Below are 19,912 nucleotides of genomic sequence, written 5' to 3' on the forward strand. Positions count from 1 at the left end.
GAGAGGAAAAGCTGACAAATAGACAGTCTAAAGCAATCCTATAATGAGAATTCTGCCCCTGTCCCATTCTGATGCTCAGCACTCTTCCTGGAGGGATGAAACTTCGAAAGTTTTCATGTGGTTTTGTAGTTTAAAATACCCAGGTAAACAGTGGCAAGTACAGTGAAAAAACAGTTGTAGGAACAGTAGTCAGAAATAACGTGGGCAGGATCCCCCCGGTGTAATTCCTGTGCTATGGGCAGTACAAAAGCACATCTGGAAGAACATTTTTTGCTGATGAACTGCGGAGGAAAGGACTGGACTGGTATTTGTGACTAAGCCCTGTGATGCTGGTAACTTGAAGTTTGTTACTTGTGCTATTAAGGGCAAATAGAGCCTGAATTTGGACTCCTTGTGACCAAATCTTTCCAGGACAAGGTGTGTATAGATGTCTTCCAGCTAATTAACCTTCCAAAGGAACTGCAGGTACCCAGGGAAACCCCACTGCTATAGACACTAAAAAGCCATTTCTATCCCCTCAGCAGCAGACATACAGCTTTACTGCATTTCTGGCTGTATTCTGCAGTGAGATACAACAGACCTTTACGTGTTCCTTAAAAAACAGTGATTTTTCCTCTATTCATACTCATTAAATAGGAGGTGGGCTCTATGAAAGGATTGAAAGATGTCAAAATAAAGAAATTGATGGAGTTCATCTTACATAAATAATCTTCAGTGTGAAACAACAGATTCAGGCAGGTCAAGCAGTTTGGGACCAGGATTTTCTCTTGAAGTGCCACAGTCCATACAAGAAATCCCCTTAAGTTCATTATTTTTATTGAGTAAAGAGTTGTATGTCTTCAAGTGTGTAATTACAAGCACAATGGGTCATGTTTAGAGATGAAACTAAGAAACTTAAAATATTTGTTTATTAAAAACTGTTTATTAAGCCAAATCCATGAGATAGATTAAGCTGCATTCACTCAGCTAAGCCCCAGAGCAAACTGAATTTTCAAAGGCACTAGAGCTTTGCTAAATACATCTCAAATACACTCTTGAGCTTGCCTGTACCGTGAGGTTTTGTGTCGTAAAGATTGGCTAAAATGGTGCAGCAGAACCCGGCACATGAAAATCACATGTGAACGCTCCCTGTGGTTACTGCAAGCAGCATTAAGCCTATTTGCTTTAAAATTTTGCCTTTCAGGTTTTTAAAAGCCTGACTCACTGTCTCCTCCTTTGTGGGATGCCTCACGTATTATGTTCTCCTGTTTGCAGTCTTTTAAAAGGTTAGGCACATATCTACTAACCATGTCTTCCTAAATAAATAGGAAAAAATTAGTGTTAAAGAGGGGAAAAGAGTCAGACAAGAAAGTTGTGATATAAACTATGCAAAAACCAGCATGTGTTTGCTTTCTATGTATATTCAAAGCATAGAAAATCAAACATATTTTGCAACATTCAGAAAGACTGAGTTCTGTTCATGGTCTACCCGATATCAGAAGTCCAGAGGACACTGTCTGTGCTGTATTTTACATATAAAGATATAGTTTAAGATACATTTTGCTTGTGACCCTGTGCTAAGACATTTCTATGACTTATACAGTACAAATCAAGGTGTTACAAGATACCCTGTTTCCTCAAAAATATGACAGGGTCTTCTATTATTTTTCATTTCAAAAGATGCATTAGGACTTATTTTCAGCGGATGTCTTATTTTTCCATGAACGACAATCTACATTTATTCTTGAACAAAAAAAATCAACATTTACTCAAATATAGTCATGTCATCACATTCTGGAGCATCATCATAGCTCTCCAAACCCTGAATTCCATGGTGAATTTCCTGTGACTCTATTTCCTTTAGAACCACTGGCTGCAATTTCTCATGTCTGCAGTTGTCTGTCAGGTGTCTGTTTTTCTTGGTGAAGGGTCTGTCTGTCCTGCTGCATTCTATCGCCAATTAATTGTACTTTTTTTACATGTGTAGCTGCCTGGACACTATTTAAATTTACTTTAGTTATGAATTGTAACTAGGGCTTATTTTTGGAGTAGGGCTTATATTTTGAGCATCCTCAAAAATACTGAAAAATCATGCTAGGCCTTATTTTTGGGGTAGGGCTTATTTTTGGGGAAACAGGGTATGTATATTGATACACATTCAGAGGATCAAAAAGTTAAAAAGTTACACTTACTGTGAGAGGATGAGATTTTTCATCAAAAATATCCAATGATCTGTCAGAATCTCTACAAAGAAAAATCTTTGTTTTAGTAACAAAAAACATATTAATCATTAAAGAGGATAAAAGGACATATTTTATAGCTCAGCTTCTCCTAGAATATGGTATGAAGTTATATTGTATTTTTGCAAAGCATCTAATGATGAGATCTTACAACTGAATATCTAAGAAGCTAAACAATGAATAGCTAACCATGTTCTCATATCGTGCGTAGTACAGTTCTCCCTTAAAATGTGAGACTGTCTTGTTAATAACATTTATTTCAAAGAAGGCAGCTGTAGCTTTGAAGCATAGGCTGTAACTAGCTATAATGGCAAGGGTTATTTTTATTTGTACACGGGACAGTGTTCCTTCACCCATCAGAACTCATCTGTACCTCTGTATTCTGGAAACGCTACGCCAAGTTCAAAGGCTGATTTATAATGAGTTAAGTGTATTCTCCGCACTCCCTGTTTTGATTTTTTTAATGCTTCATTCTCAGTGAAAGACGTGCCATTGGATGGGTGTATTACTGACCCTCCTGTATCGGCTCAAAAGGGGGTACAAAGAGGAAACAGACACAGCATAAACTATTGAATTTTTCAACTCCTCTAAGTTGTAGGAGCTGTCACTGAAGTGACCAAGACCGTATCCCTGGCGCAAAAAGAAAGTTGTCCTATTTCAGTAAAAAAAAAGTTCACTCACCTGTTCTTTATATGGTAGTATATTGCTAATGTTACACTGAAAAAAAAGAAGAAAAAAAGAAAACATTTAACAATGCACATTCTGTGCTCACTATTCCACTGCAAAAGCTGTTATTTGGGGCCAAGTGTCCAGAATCCATTATGAATTGGTTTCCTCTCACACACTCTGTGTCTCATTAGTGGTGTTTACCTGCCTGAACAGAAACTGGCCAAATCAGATTTGACAGCCAAACTACTCTTATATATTCATTGTACAGATATTTGTGCCACAAATATTATAGCACATTTTAAACACACATATTCATTGCCTGATTAGGTGATATTTACTGAAAGTGCAGACTATGCACAACTAAAATATAATAAAAGTTCTAACTGATGTCACATACACTGTCACAGAGATTCTGTTGATGTTTCAACTCTGTATCTCTGGCTAATTTAAGACCTCTCTCTGTAAAGAGAACAATAAAGATACCAGCTGTACCCCACTTTGAAATGGCACAAGCACTATCCTTCAGGTTCTTTCTCTAGAAAAGGAGAAGCGACATGCTAGATACCTCTGTTTGAAACCAAATTTGAAAGCAACAAATCAATTTAAACATTTAGAAACTCCACGAAGAGCAGTAAAGCCTTTGGGGCCTGAAGCCACTTTGTGTTACTTTCCCTTCAAGCACAGTAACACTCTCAGTTCTCAGCTGGTATCGTCTACGCACAAAGAACTGTCTCTGTGGCACCCAGAACAACAGGTCAAAGAGCCATTTCCATGGGAGAACCAAGAAGACAAAATAATTATTAAATTCACCTGCCTGAAATAACAAGTATAGAAAGAAAAAGAAAGGTTAGAACTATTAATAAAACCAATGCCATCAACATACTGTTATCCACAACTAGAGGGCAGACTAATACCACTGGCAAGCAGCAAACAGTCCTGCAAACTCTTCCTGCAATTCCATGCAAAATCCATTTCAAGTTTTCCTAGATTGAGAACCTGATTCAGCAGAGCTGTGCTCCTCTCATTCAAGGGAACAGACAAGCCCGCCACAAAACCCCAAATAACCCTCGCAATGCTCCTCAGCCCCGTGTTGGTGACAAATGGCTCTTACCACTTTATTGTGCTTCTAAGGTTGGGCTGGCTGACGGTGCTGTCATCTATAAATATTGTTGAGCACGAGCTGTATTTTTTCGTAAGCTGCCCAGGAGAAACCTTAGGGGCAAAAAAAAGAAAAAGAAAAGAAGAGAGATTCTGTAAGCTTTGTTTACCACATCAAATACTGGCTTTATACCCCAAGTAGTTACCGCAGAGGAGGTCTTTGGAGATGGCTGCTCCTGCTAGGTAAGCTAAAACCATAGCCATAAAGTTCTTGAGGATACCTTTTCTAGAAGACATGTTTATAAATCATCCTTTGTAACATACATAAACATACAACATGTTTTTAGATAAGCAATTTTCAGCAGAAAGAGCTGCAGCTAAAGCAGCAAGTCCTTCAATTTTCTCAGTTCTCCACTCCATTCTTCCCAGTTCGGGGCTCAGTCTTCCCTCTCTATGGTGTACTTCATTTCTCTGTGACTCCATAATCTTCGCCTTTCTTTCATACCCTATACCTTTGCATTTTTTGGTTATCCAGTATCACTCCCTGTAAAGACAGTTTTGCATTTGGGTTTTCGTCTTGTTAAATTTTAGAAAAGAAGAAACCTCTTCCTGACATTGCTCACTTCACTCAGCTCTTGTTTAGCATCTGGAATCTGGAAATAAAATTACTATTACCACCCATCCTTTTACTACTTAGAGCGAGTGATGTGTTCCATCATCTATCCTAATCCTGTAGATTTTATACTGTAAGAAATCTTCCTGTATAAAACTAAGTCAGGCTTCTCAGAGCATTTTTAGAGAACACCTTGCACTGGAGCTAGGATGTCAGAATTGCGGGAGGAGGTTTGATCAAGCAATTCAAGGTTCATTAGTTTTTACCAGAATCTTTTTAAATGCCTTGTCTAAAAACTTGAAAATGTTCCATATGAGAATGTTGGCACGTTTCACAACTCAATGGCTGGCTGAGAATATCTCTCATTCTAGCTGAAGTTTGCCAGGAAAAACAAGCACTTTGGTGCTGGCAGATTAGAGCTGAAACTGTAATTGAAAGAAGAAGAAGAAGAAGAAGAAGAAGAAGAAAAAGAACCATCCCCCATAATCATACTAAATAAAACAGACTTGAAATGTCATTATCTTACCAGTAACTTATCAGCAGATGCTTCTGCTAGACAGTATGTTTTAAGCTTCATGTTAATAACTTCCATTCCTGCTTTACTAGTCAATAATTTTTGTCCAGTTATTAATGACAGTGCATCTTTCTTGTATATTTTTGGTAGGTGAAGTGTCAAAACCCACTAATATTTGCGGAAGAAGCTTAAAGCATATTTTCATATTTTAAAACTAATGTATTATCATTTATGATGCTGATGATAATACTTGTTCATCATTGCCTTCATGCCGTATACATTTCTTACAGTATGACCTGTAGTGATGCACAAACACCAAGTCATTTAAGACTTGTCAGCTGAGGAATTAATAGAGTTTTATTTCTATTTAAAAAACAATGTAGGCAGTTTGACTTATATTTTCTCCTATACTGTTCTGAAATGCTCAAGACTGATACAACAAAAAATCCATTCCTATTCTTTTGACACCAGCCATTCTATGCTCTCTGATACTGTGCCCACTTGGTCTATTTTTTTAAAGACAGGCAAAGATAATTCCATTTTATTTTGCTAAGGAGGATTTGAAACGTGTGTAGAACTATATACCTAGACTTGCAACCGTTGTTTGTTGAATTTGTCCTGATATGCTAATATTATCTCTACAGCACACTAAGAATTTGTTTTACTTACATGATTGATGTGGTTACTCTTCCTCTTCTCTCGCACTAGAAAGAGGACGAAAGAATGTGAACTGTAAAGTTTCTAAAATACAATCCAAATTTACATTCAATCAAGTCACACCATTAACTTAGTCTTTGAAGCACAGGAGTATTAAAACTATCAAATTTGACTTTATGTGTCTGGAAAAGTAGTTTGAGGAAAAATATTCAGTTTTATCAAGCTAGTAAACTACATACTCCTCCCAGCTATCCACATGTACATTTAGGAACTATTTCTACCCATCGCAGCAAGCAAAAAAGTCTCAGCTTGGAAAAGATGCATCACGACAAACGGGATGACTTCAGGTAGTTCCAACAACGTCCAACATCCAACAGCAACCCCTAAGCAAAGAGAAGTGAAACCTTCACACACTGAACCTGCCCAAGACACACACGGGAGTGAGGTGCCCAGCATCGTACACGTGTTTTCTCCTCCTGTGAGACAGGAGAAGGTTAAAAGGTATTTCACTATGCAGAAGATGCTGGCACAAGCTAAGCCTATTTTTCATGTAACAGCAAACGTTGTTTGATTGTTTTTAACTGTGTCAGCCTTTTAAAAAAGACTGTAAGGTTTAACTTCCAGCGGTAAGAGCAGCAGTAAAACGGTGCTGTTAAAGGAGAGCTGAGAGCTGCGTACGTGTGGAAAGCTACACAAATGTGACCAGCCTGGCCAGGTGACTCCTCCGAAGTTTTGAGTTCAGATCATTACCACTTGTTGGCAGGACACATTCTCTTACATATTTAAAAAAATCACAATTGGAAGAGAGTATCCACATTTTTTTGGTCTTTTTGCATAAATCAAAACTCAATCCTGATAACATCTCAGTGAGAGAGAACCTACAGATATTAATTTATACTACTTCTCTGAAAGGTTAACTAAAGAAGATCTAGTAAAATCAGAAAATAAATTCTTCTGGCTTGTCCATAAAAATACCCTGTAAAAACCAATTCACCCAGCTAATAAAAATTTCAGAGGATAGTTTAACAGTTATCATGTCACCTAGCAGACCAACTGCTGTTGATAAAACTGGTTTACTACTTGCCATAAAACTCTGAATAGCAGGTTTGCAAGTGAAAAACACGTCAAAATAATTCTGCTTTTCTGTGGCAAAGCTACGCCCAGGTAGAAGACACGCTGCAGCTTTCCATCAACACATCCAGCCTCAAGTGAAATGGGTATTAGAAAACACACCTCTTCAAACAAGAACCAACTACAAGAGGAACAGAAGCATTTTAAAAATAATATCTTCAGCTCCTTCTTACTTGCAACTTCAAAATGTACTATTGTGAGAATTCTTTGTGCAATATGGAACTACCTCCACTTTTTAACAGCACTTGGAATGCTCAAGCTATAGTAGTTGTTCAAAACTAACTTCATTAAGTAAACAAGAGATTTGCAAAGAAACTGAAAATCACAATACATGCATGTAATTAAAACCATGATTCAAGAATAATTATGCTACTAAAACTATTCAAACAGTTGAAACCAACATATTCAAAAGCAACTGATATAGACTGATGGCTTGGGCTTGTTATTCCTTATAGAAAACTGTCCTGGGTCATAAAAATCCATCATTGCTTGAAGCTTGAATGACACTAGTGAGGAAAGCCTTGCTCCTTCAGACCACTAGGATCCAGACTCTGAAATCTCCTGATATTTAAGCATTTAGAAGAACACGTGATTTTAAGTGTTAAGTAAAATAGACTACAAACACATTTCTGTGTAAACACGTGAATTATTAATCCTATGTTTTGAAACAATTAATGTAATTAAGTGTCCTTGAGCTGTATATTTAAAACAGGCAGTCTTTTTACAAGTTTTCTCCCACCTCTTTTTTTTTTTAATTGGAAAAAGCTTACCATCTGTTTGAGACTTGCTCAGGAAAATTGTGCTTGCTCTGGGATGATCAGATGGATTAGATTCCAAGGCTAAATCTGAAACAGAAAGGACAAAAAAAGGAGAGACATTTAAAAGAAGAATATTATTACTGCAACAATTCCCACCCAACCTTAAAATGCTTGAGCACAGTGATGGACACAAGATTAAAAACACATAGAATAGGCTGTCTCTCTAAAGCAAAACCTTACTTTAGCCAAGATAAATAAAAATCTGACATCTTCCCTTTCGAAACAAAAGCCTGTGGACTTATTCCTACTGCCATGAAACTCTGAAGTAGCTTCTGGTTTCCATCAAAACAGTCTGGAAAGGGAGATCTCAGAAATCAACATACACACATACATCTCCTAACGTCAGTTAGGATGTTACAGTAGGGTAGCTGGATGTGGAGCCTTCACATTCTGGAGACCACACTGCTGATCTTTTACTCTTTGTTTTAGGTACCCGATGCTGCAGGAAACAATCTCAGCGGTCTTAGAAAAGAACCTCATAAGTTTTACAGTGCTGATAAATATCAAAACGTGGATCTTACACTATTCTGTTCTTTTGGAATTTCCAGTAGAACCCTATACAGCTAACATATATTTACTGAAGAACAAAATGTTTGCTTTAATCCTTTGCCACAATGAATGAGTGATCACATCAGATGAGGACATATTACTCCCTTAGATTAAGATGGGAGAGAGCACTAAAAAGTTTGTTGGTGAAACTATAAACATCATGATGAAATGTTGAGCTGCATTAGAAACAGCTGTTCTGAGGAAGTCATGCTACAGACACAGTGACTTACATGAACGTATGAACAGAATAACCCAGTACCGTGATCCTGTATGACCTGGAAAGAGCATGTTCGCATCCATTGACATTTGTCATCCTGATCTTCCTGTGTGCTACTTACACCATGCTAACCATGCAAGCTCACAAACTTGCACGTTGGTGTTTTAAGGCTGAATGCCAATGCAGTTGCCACACCCTTAAAAAACAAAGCTAATAATCACCATCAACTTTTAATGAAAAAAAAAAATCTTAAGGAGGTTTTTATGCACCCAACTAACAGAACTCGGGTTAAATAGTAGCCAATGTATGCACAAACTGTCTGGGTGCTGGAAGTCTTAATTATGTGAATGTTTTGTGCTACTGCACCTAACCCGTAGCACAGCCACAGCCTCACATGTCAGCGAGTGAACGTAACTGCAAAAGTACGTGTGTCCCCAAGAGTTCTCATTCCAGACTCCCACTGGCACCCAACACTGGTATCCAGACCTGGATGTTTTCCAAGTGCTTGGCTTACAACATCACTGATCTTGGTCCAACAGCACTGCTCCAACACTGCTCTGGGATGCGATCACTGCCATTTCCAATCTCTGCTGCGTAAGGAAGGTAGCAACCTCTACTTAGGAACACAAAGATTGGTCAATCAGGAATATCCCTCTGTCTCAAAGGCCAGAGTCAGCTATGAAAGCAGACCATCTCAAGCAGTTTTTATAAGATAACTTACAAAAAACAGTGCTGCTGCTTTCACCCTAATGTGCTCATTCATGGCACACAGTGAACACACACCTAAATTTAATCATGTAGTTAAAATGCAAGAAGTCGTGGTTTAGAAGCCCTAGAACAGAATTTGCCATACAGGTCATACCTGAAGTACCACTAATACACACCTGATTTCTGAAAAAAAAAATCCAGCACACAACAGTATGCCATACTGGCACATTTTAACAACTGTTTGCAACGTCAACAAAATAGTATAACTGTTGTTTAAAATTTGCCCACAACGTTGACCAACTCTAGTTTGTAATGCTTGCACTCTACTAAAAATAAACAAAACCAAACACAAAAACAAACCCACAAACTTTGGCACAGACCAAGAAATTCACTAATAAAGGCAAACATTAAGCAATTTTTTAGATTTGAGAAAGAAGCAATTCAGAAATTGAAGTGTTTTGCTAGTTTACCAAATAACTTAAGTATCGTCAACAGGTAGAACAAGACAGCAATACACAGATTTAAAATATACATTACTATTAGCAAGTTATGATGCAAACAGAGCAAACAGCTTAGGATTTATTTATTTACAGTCCAGCAGCAATTTTTAGAATAACTGGATAAGTCAGGTTAGAAAGGACCTCAACAGCTATCTACTTCAACCTCTTGCTGAAAACAGGGTCAGCTATGAAGTAAAAAAATACACCTAACATCTTGACTTCCCTGAAATTTTTACTTACTTTGAAACTATATGACTTATTAAAGCTCACTTCTTATATTGTTTTTGCCTCCTTGTGCTCTGCTATATCTGTGCTTCTCAGATGTTAGAAATGAGGTCTAGGGCTAAAAGGACTCCAAGAATTAAACACAACATGCATTATACAACCAGAGTTATGGTACTAATGAAGTCCAAGGCCCATTGTGCAGCCCCCCGTACAAAACCCCACCAGAAGGGATCAAGACCAACTGCAGCTGTGCTTCTTATAGCAGAATAACAGGGCATTACCAGAAACAACACATCTGCTTTTATGTTGCAAGAGACTGCAAGGAAAAATACATTTAGTAGACTGCATCCCTGTAGCTTTCCTCTTGTAAGCAGCCTGAGAATTTTAAGCATCCTTTCTGTGCTGTTCTCTCTAGACAATGCTGTCTTCCAAGCAATGGAAAAATTAGTCGTATGATTTGTTCTTCCTAAATTATCAGTGGTGCTCATGAAATACCAAAAAGCAACAGCAATACAGCTGCTGAAGGAAGCAGAAGGCAAGAGACAGATAAGGATATGAGAAGAAGTGAAATGTAATGGAAAACACAGCACAAGAAAAGCCAGAGGAAGAGACTGATCTGTCTGCAAACAATTTGACTCACAACCAAGCGTAACTCCTAATACTTCATCCTGGTAGCACATACAAGTCCAAAACCAACCTACCTAGCCCTGAAAATAAGGGTGACTCTTGATTAGGAGCTACATGAGATGTATGACAGAAAGCTCCAGCTCCACAGAAAGTTAACAGAAGAAGAAAGCAGCACGGTATGCTACAGGATGACCAGGAATAATGGGACTTAAGACAAAGATCTTCTGTCCTTTCCTCAACACAAAATCCACCAAGACTTTACTTTTATTCATGTGTCATACAAGAACGTGTGTGGGTTTTAGGAATTTATAATGCTAGCTACTTACCCACTGTTTTACACACCTCCATGGGTGATTTCTAAGTATTAAGAACACATTTTGCACGCTGCATCGTGCTACATAGATTATCTCATGAATAAAGCTGACAGATGTAACTAAGTAGCAGACCTTTGACGGTTCCTCTACTTTAGAACACTAAAATATTGCATTTCCTTTAATAGATTTAGCCCCATCCTCTGCGTTACTGAAGAGCAGTAACTTTTTGATACATATTTAAAGCATTAAATCATAAAACAATCTCTTTGCTGTAAATTGAGTTTCTTCCCTTGCTTGATGGGGTACTAGCTTTGATTAATGGTTGAGCTTCCCTTATATTTCATTCACTTACACTGTGAGAGATGCAAGTCACTTAACACTCCCAATAAAGATTTGAAATTTAAAACAAATTCAACTAACAGATTTGCTCACTTCAGAAAGTCTGTTGTTCCTACCAATAACTTCATAGAAAGTTATTTGTCCTTTACATTATGTTATTCTATTTCTACTCCCAAAAATGTCCATGAAAGTTACGATTCTGGTTTCTAAATCCAAGCTTGCTTTACTCCTCAGCAGCCGCAGCGAACACATCACAGACCTCAGCACACAGAGGTTGGTTTCCATTTGCCTTCTCCTGTCATGTCCTCATTACACACAGGTTATTCTGCCTTTTAAATGCTCCATGGGTGGCTTCTTCCCCAGATCTGGACAGGATGAAAACACTTTGATCTCGTCATTATTCATCTTCAACAAAATACACCTCTCTCCCATAATGGGGTGGAATCAAAAGATACAAAACCTGCTCTGTTTTCATATAAGCAAATTTGAATACATAAACGACTGGATCTGTTGTGTAACAAAATGCTTTCAAACACGACCAGTTCTCAGAAAGAAACTCTATTTTGAGGGAGAACCTTGGTGAAAACAATCTCAGCCAACACTTGCATATGCATAGGTCCCTTAAAAACACTCCTAACTCCCCAGAGGAGTTTATTTCTCTTTATTTGAGAAGGAAAAGAACTAAAACCAGCCCCCACAGTTGGCTGTGTTCACAAAAAGGCAGAACTGTTGAGCTGAAGAGACCTCCTGAGATCACCTAAGTGATGCGTCCAGACCATCCCAGGACTGTGTCAGTCCGGGTTTGCATAGCTCCACACACAGACACTTCACAGCCTCTCTGGGCAACCTGTGCGGTGTCTGACCACCCGCACTGTTCAATTATTATTCTAAAGATCACGACTTTACACAATACACACAGAAGGATGGTGCAAAGCCATTTAAAATCTGTCAGTTGTTCATTACAGCACTACTACAAGAACAGCAATATTATTACCGATACCCAGCACATATTTAAGTAGAACTCTAATGTTTTAGAAGGCTGCAGAAATTAGTTCAATATACAAGCCCTCTTACTTAAGAATGAATTATTTGCTCTTTTACACCACAATCCTAAGTTGAGCTGGTTCAACAGGAAACTGACACAGCAAACATTTGCTACTAAAAACAGAAGAACTTAGAAAGCAGAATTGCAGACCAGTTATTAAATACCGTGGGCTAGCCATGGTTCAAGTCATCTATTCATTTCTGTGGTTTTTTAAAAAATCAATACAGTGTTAGTGTTCTTGCACTTCTTAAACTGCAGAAGGGTCCCCAGCAAGTCCCAGTATGATCCTCTTGCACTTGCTCCACAGCCCAAGCTGGGGAAACGCAATGGAGAGATCTGCTCCACCATACACAATACTGTGTTTCACAACGTGCCTGCTGGGGTTAGAATCACTTCTACACGTTCTATTTGAGCAGAACAGCAGGATCTCAGGAGTGCCCTGAATTCTACACTGAAGGCTAATAGGAAGGAAAACGACATGTCCCTAGGATTTTATGTTGGAACTAGAAGGAAAACAGCAGGTCACAAGCTAAACCTTAAAAGTAACTAAGATTTTGTTAGAGATGTGTTTCTGTACTGCATCTAACATAGGACCATTTAAAAAGTCAAGGAGAAAGAATTTGTCCTATGTTGTCCAGTTTTTATTCCCCACATGTGCCTTTAAACTTAAAACAATTCACTACCAGGAGAAGCTAAAGCAGAAATCCGCAGCTCTGATTTTTTTATAAGCTAAAATAAAGATTTATAATGGTACACATTAAAGATCGACCAAATTTTATACTCCTAGATCCATGCTGATTACTGCCAGTGTAAGGGAAGCTTTCCCCATAACAACTCTTCACAGCCTTACGTCTCACAAGATGTGGTTCCAAAGGACAGACAGGTGAGCAGCAGAAATTTCAGTCTCATCTAGTGTCCGCAGGCAACCCAAATAAGATGCAGTGTACTGTGTGTTAGGTGCCATATGCCACCTGATGGGAATGGCAGATGTTTTTTCTCCTCTTCCACTTGCTCGTATTACTGTAAACTTCATATAAAGTCTGGGCTTTTATGAAAGTTAGCAGGTTCATCAAGTTTTGTGCCATTTTAAGCACAAGCTCAAACAGTCACTCCTCACAGAGGCTTTGTGGATTCTCAGCTTACCTGCAGTTTGGTCTGTAAAAGTAAAATAACTATCTGCATAATACAACATGTCCAACAGTTCTACAGAAAAGCTGTTTTTCTGCCTTTGAAATAAACTGGCATTCAAGAGTTTACTGAGTCTGACTGACATGTTTGATGACAAGCCAGTGCTACTTTTCACACTGGAAAAAACCCAACAACTATGTTTGATTACTGCAGTGACTCAAGAACGCCAAACAGAAGCGAAGCTGTGCTATACACACAGCCCATCAAACACTGCAGAGTGCTACCTGGTTGTCACTGAGAGTATGATCTTCAGCTTTATACACCTGGCTTTACTACACATCTAAATAAACAGCATTGAGCTTTTTAAGCCGGTTGCATTTTCGTTTGTCTCTTCAAGTGGAAACATTTAGAGTTTTCTTCTGAAATAATTATTTTCATAGTCAATGAAATAAAAAAGCACATTCAAACTCTAGCTGTAATAAAAAAAAAAAAAAAAACAAAAAAACACACAAATAAATTTAGAAATCTCCAGATTAGCTTGTTGGCAAGGTTCTACAGATCCAAGTTCTGGGTTCTTAATGTTTGGTAGCATTCTCATCCTGCCTCCCAGAGTCAATTCTTCCTCTATGTGGACGAAACACTGTTAGAAACCTTCACTTAATGTGTAATGCTAAGTTGGGAGGAGCAGGTTTTTGTGTTTTGTTGGCTCGTGCAAGAATTCATTACCCTGCTAGTCAGCTTTTCAGTATGACCTCACCACACCAATCACACTTGAGAGAACAGACACTTCTAGAGACAAAACTTCTGTTGCTCTGAAACATCTACCTTGACAGGTAGGAGGGAAAAGAACAAGGCTCCTAAAGAAAGACAGAAGAGGAAAGGATACTACAGATAAGTTACATGAATTAATTCAGTTTCCTTAATTCCATAAGCTTCACCAAACTGTTCATCAATTTCCTTTCAATATTTTCCATTTTATGAAGATGTCTTGGTTAAAATAACCGTTATATTGGAAGCCTGAAGAAATACACTCACCAAAACAAACAAACCAGTTTCCTTCCATATGATCTTAATGTATATATGTTCCATATCAACTATTAAAACCTAAGGCTTACATAAACTTGCTCACGGCAGAAGTCTCCATGATTTAATGATATGAGAAAAGGATAGAAGATTGCCTAGCAGTACCAAAGCATTAGAAATACCAATACTATACTATGGTGATGATTTCTCTTATTAAAAATTCCCAAATTTGTAGATCAATTTCATCATTGCTTCTGAACGACTTATCAACTCCACCACAGGGACTTTACAGATCACTTTGTAAAGGCTATGGCATTAGGTACCTCAAGCCAACAACACGGAAAGTGTTTCAGGCTTGTAGAGAGTCAATTCTTTTACATCTGTCAAGATGACATGCTCTTTGTAATGGCTACCAATACCTATGTAGTTAATGAAATCCTAGTCAGTTATAGGAAAGAGATATTGAGAGTTTTTAGGAGAGAAGAGTGAGCACAAGTTACATGAAAAACTCGGTGAATACAAGGAAAAAGGAGAGGGAACACCAGCAAATGGACCAGAGCATCAGTTGGTTTTCACCTCCAACTTCACATCTGTCTAACTAGGTAACAGCATTTGTCAGCTTATTTAGCTACAGATCTTCAAATACAGGGGTAACAAAAACAACATGAGATGGTTAAGCCTTTCCTGTGCTGAAAGCTGCTGGCATCAAAAAGCTAACTCCTTGCATCAGAGTGTTCATCTTATTTTTAAATTTAACTTACTAACATTTTTGCCAGGATTAAAAAAAAAAAAAAAAGAAAAAAAAACCCTCCACCCACATGCTTGAAGTAAGCTGACATTATATAAGAGAGGAACAAATGAACAGTATTTAGACCTTCTGCAAGAAACTTTATAGACAAGCTGCTGGTGAAATCAGATCACAGACAATCAACATATTCAAGTACCTGTTCGACTCCAACACTGTTTAATAACTGCGGCATGTAGGTAACGTGACGCTTGCTCCTTTCAGCCTCCAGAGAGCCGGGGGCTGTTGAAAAAAGTAGCCTCAGAGGTACTTGAAGAGTTATTGTAGGCACTAGTCTGTCTGAGCCTGTTTAGGTTAATCTGACTTCTTTCTCTATGAACTCTCCTCTTCAAAATCCCCTTCTGTTTTTTTCCTAACATCTGCATGACGACTGCATCCCACTCAGCACCCCTCCTGATCCCACTTGCTGTTCCCTCTCATGCCCGATTGTCTTTTCCCTCATCATTCTCCACCCCCCCAGCTCTCCAGGCGAAGGTACCAGCTCATTTTTGCCCCACCAGTTAGTTTAGCAGGTCTAGAATCTGCCCTTGGTTCATGCAAGCCAGGCAAACTCCTGCTCAAAGCTGCTGAACTCAGTAAACAGCAGAGGTGGAGGGACATAATGTTTTCAAGTACAAGTGAGAAAAGTCTGCCAAGCAAGGTCTTGTTCTAGTTTTATCCAAGGACCATAGAATTTATGAAAAATTAGATCTATGCTTAAAAACAGAGATCTGGCAAAAAAGTGCCAGCCATAATAAGTTCTCCCCCAAATAACCAGAAAAAAAAAAATCACAGGAAAAAAGAAGCCCAAAATAAAGATTAGCAGACACTCATTTGGGAGGAGTTGGGGGGAACAACCCACAGAAGAAAAAACCAAAACAAACACAGCACCCAAACAAACCACACACACTCCAGAACCGGCAGTCAGCACAGCCCAAACAGCATGTTAAGATCAAAGAGCTGCTGTTTCTAAAACTAGATAAGAAAGCCTTTTTGGTCAATTCAAACTGCTTCGGACCGTTGCTTGCGTGCTGGAAGAAGAAACACATAATGCTCTGCTGAGCAGTCAACTAGCATCTTTAGGTTCACTTTAATTTTTGATAGCTAACATTAATAGTAGGCATGAACCCATCTGGAAGAAACTATCAAAGTTACGTTTATTCCCATTTACTTAAGGAAGGCTTATTTCTCATTCTAAAGAAGTGTGAATAGGTTATGGCTCAGGATCCTGGGAACCAGCAAATCTTAAAGTCATCCTTTAAGTTCTCTCATAGCAGTGGATCTAACAGCCCTTTCCCATTTGAACTTTCGTTGAAACATTACACTTTCACAGTGGGTTTTATCTTCTTCTCACTTACCACTCCTTTTTTCTCTTATATAAATACCACTTCATAACCTCCCCATTTTAAGAAAGTGAGTTTTTTGTTTTTTTTGTTTAATTCTGATATGACACAGACAATGCAAGACTGGAAAGCAGTGCTTGTCAACTAGTGTGCTGGAGAGCTACAGAATAATCCTCATTTAAGAGCACAGACCGGCAAGGACCACATTCCACTTGCTACAAAAAAGCAAGACAAAACAATACAATACAAAACAAAACAAAAAGTCCAAAGCTCAGTTGGTAACTTTTGCATTCCTGATACCCCCAAAACATTCAATTTTAGAAAAACAAGTGCAAATGTATTTAGACAGACTTAAGAACAACAAACAACTTAAGGAATGAAGCATCACATTTGGATGCTAGCTTTCTGATATATTTAGCTGTGTTCTTAGAAACTCCTAGAACTGAGCAGCATGGAACAAAAATAGCCAAGATGATCATGACTTTTTTTCCCTGCAGCTTTCTCTCTTTTCCCTCCACCAAAGCATTCAAGAAAAGACAGTTCGTAAGTTCTCAGCTTTGTGTTACAAGCAAAACTGTCATCTTGGCTAAGCCACGACACTATGCATTCATAAATTATAGAAGTAATATTTATCCCTCAAATAAAACTGCTGGACTACTTACCACTATGGCAACAAACTAATGCTATATAGTAGTCAACAGCACAGAGACACGCAGGCTTCTTGCACAGTTTGGATATGCTGACAGCTTTTCTATCCCAGAGTTAAGAGGGATAAGCGTAGCTATCTGGTATATGCAAGTGCTGCGTTTACAGATTTATTATTTTCATATAAGTTCTTAAATGAACCAGATAGCAGCATCACTTAAAATGTCATCATAACATCCGATTCATAACACTTGATTTCAGACTTCAAAAAAAACAATGCTTTACATTTTGAAGTTAGCTGCTTCAATCCTACCCAGGTAGTACTTTATAACATTCAACACGAGAAGTTTTCCTTCTAATACTGTCCATCCAGATTTGCACTTTCATAAGGATATCAAACTTTGGTGGGTTTTTTTGGAGCCCAAAGCATTTATATCAATCAGAAAACTAGTACACAAATACCATCTATCATTTGTAGCAGATCTGCTTCTGAGGCCATGCAACAGTGAACCACACGCCACTGTAAAATTGATCTCTAAAACCATCTAAAACATATACTAGTTATGCAGTTCTAATTTTAGGATTACCTCCTGTCTCAAGCCTAAGGTTTCCATAGCCACAAAAGTAAAATTTGTGACAGACAGCTACTATCTTGTTCTTGGACTATACACTTTAATTCACGTCTGCAAATTCAAAAAAATTAAGCACTTCCCTACTTCAAGGCCAGTTCTGACATCTGGAAGAATTCACAATTAAGCCCTGCTACTTAGCACTGCTACCATGATCACATATTAAAGATTCAAACAAATACAACTCTTATTCCTGAGCAGATTTATTCAGCTTAGGCATTTTTGTTCAGCTTACTGGAATCTTTATAGAGTTTAGCTCCTCCTCTCTTAACAAGTATGGGAGAGTTGAGAAATTTCTGTAATACCATCTTGCAAAAATAAAGCTTTATTTCTCCTAGATGGCAAATATAATTTCTCCTACTGCTACGCTGCACAGCTGTCTCAATGGACATCCAAGAGGCTGACTGTTCCATCTCACTTCTGTAACAGCTGCACCATATGGTGCTGTGCAGAACCACACAAGTTTAATAATTCCATTTCTGAAGGTTTCTTCACACTCTTCTGCAGCCAGTTGCTCTCTGATAGACATATTTTTTTTTCCCAAGTCTGACAAGCGTGGAGGGCCAGTGATCATTGTTACTGCATGCATTGTACATTAAAACATCAAACAGGCTACCCTTTTTCAACTGAATATATTTCATATAGTTGTGGTCATAATTATGAAAAGGGATAGCAAGACGCTCGTTAATTAAACTAAGTTTTGAATATCATAAGCTGATACACTGTGCTGTGTGCTTATGGCGTCATGTGAACACAGACAGGAGCACCCCAACCTGTTACGTGTTGTCTCGGTAACTCACTGCAGCACCAACCTGCGAGCGCTTCCTGGGCATGTCTGAAAAGCAGATGCATCACAGAGCAAATCTGCCTGACACCAGGGCTCCAGGTACAACTGCAAGGAATCTGAACAGCAAACACATATTTCCTGGGAGCTCAAGGAAGGCAAATCGGGAACACTGAGAGCTACATGGCAAGGAACCTCGGTGTGACGAGCCCACAGCTATAACCGAGCGCTCTGCATAGCTACATTACAAATTACCCACGTCCAGCCACAATGATGTCATATGCACACAATCTTTGTGACTCTTAATTCCCTTATTCCCCACACACCCTCTTCCTTCCTCCTGTTCAATAGAGACTGGCAACGCAGCAGCTTTTGAAAACTGCCTGAACATTACGACTGAGTCACGACTCCATAGTTAAGGAGAAGCGATCAGCCCCAACGGGCGCACCCGGGGGCTCCGCCACGATGCTTTTGGGTTCCCTGACCCCTCCCTCCACGGGGCAGCCAGGGAGGAGAAGGGGGGACCGGCCGCTCCTCCGCCCTTGGCCGGGCTACTTGTTCACCGGCTGCGGTGGCTTTTCCTTGGGGAAGCGCTCCCCGCCCGCGGCCCCAGCCCGCAGGAGCTGTCAGAGCGCTGACAGCCGCACGGAACTTTGCTTGGGGCGCGGCCGGGTCCAGCCCCAGCACGGCCCGCACGCTGCCCCCGCCGCCGGGACACAGGGGGCGCAGCGCGGCCGGGGACTCGCCGCGCCCCGGGCTGCCCGAGCACCCACCCGCGGCGGGGCGGGAACGCGGCCCCGCCGCTCCCCGCCGAGGCCCCGCTCACCATCCGGGAACTCCCGGTCGCTGATGTGCTGGAGGTGCGGGCCGCCGCCGCCGGGATCCGAGTCCCCCGACTCGGCCTCCGCCGATCCCGAGCCGCCGCCGCCGCCCGCCGCCGCCGCCTGGTACGCGTCCGTCCAGCGATCGGGCCCCGGCGCTGCCCCGCCGCCGCGGGCCCGGCTGAGCTTGGGGCTGGCGTCCGGGGATACGCAGCAGGTGACGGTGTTGCCCATGGAGCTCGGAGCTCCCCCGCCGGGCCCCCGGCGACGCGGCTCCCGGGCTGGGGCGGGGGAGGGGGCGGAGGGGGAGCCGAGGCGCCGGGCGGAGGGAGGGAGGGGGGCGGCGGGCCGGGCCTCAGCGCCGCATCACCGCCGCATCACATCATCATCACCGCCGCCTCCGCCCCAACGGCGCGCGAGCCCCCCGCCTCCTGCGCGCGGCGACCAACGGACCTCGCGCGAGCGGCCACCGTCCCCCGGGCCGGGGGGTGCGGGGGGGGGAGGGGGAGGCC

At 40.4% G+C, this 19,912-nt stretch overlaps 1 protein-coding gene across 1 annotated transcript in view; it reads right to left on the reverse strand.

Annotated features, from left to right (window-relative positions):
• Nucleotides 1-19,871, reverse strand: part of CCNYL1 (cyclin Y like 1) — a 31,319-nt gene extending 11,448 nt beyond the window's left edge. Inside the window, exons 1-6 of the mRNA XM_065069408.1 lie at nt 19,406-19,871; nt 7,672-7,746; nt 5,783-5,817; nt 4,000-4,100; nt 2,901-2,936; nt 2,172-2,223 (exon numbers count right to left, since the gene is read on the reverse strand). Of these exons, the coding sequence (XP_064925480.1) occupies nt 2,172-2,223; nt 2,901-2,936; nt 4,000-4,100; nt 5,783-5,817; nt 7,672-7,746; nt 19,406-19,634 (528 nt within the window). The 5' untranslated portion in view covers nt 19,635-19,871. The remainder of the gene's footprint in view (nt 1-2,171; nt 2,224-2,900; nt 2,937-3,999; nt 4,101-5,782; nt 5,818-7,671; nt 7,747-19,405) is intronic.
• Nucleotides 19,872-19,912: the final 41 nt, after the last annotated feature.

This window comes from Columba livia, chromosome 7, assembly GCF_036013475.1.
Source record: "Columba livia isolate bColLiv1 breed racing homer chromosome 7, bColLiv1.pat.W.v2, whole genome shotgun sequence".
Taxonomy (NCBI): Eukaryota; Metazoa; Chordata; class Aves; order Columbiformes; family Columbidae; genus Columba; species Columba livia.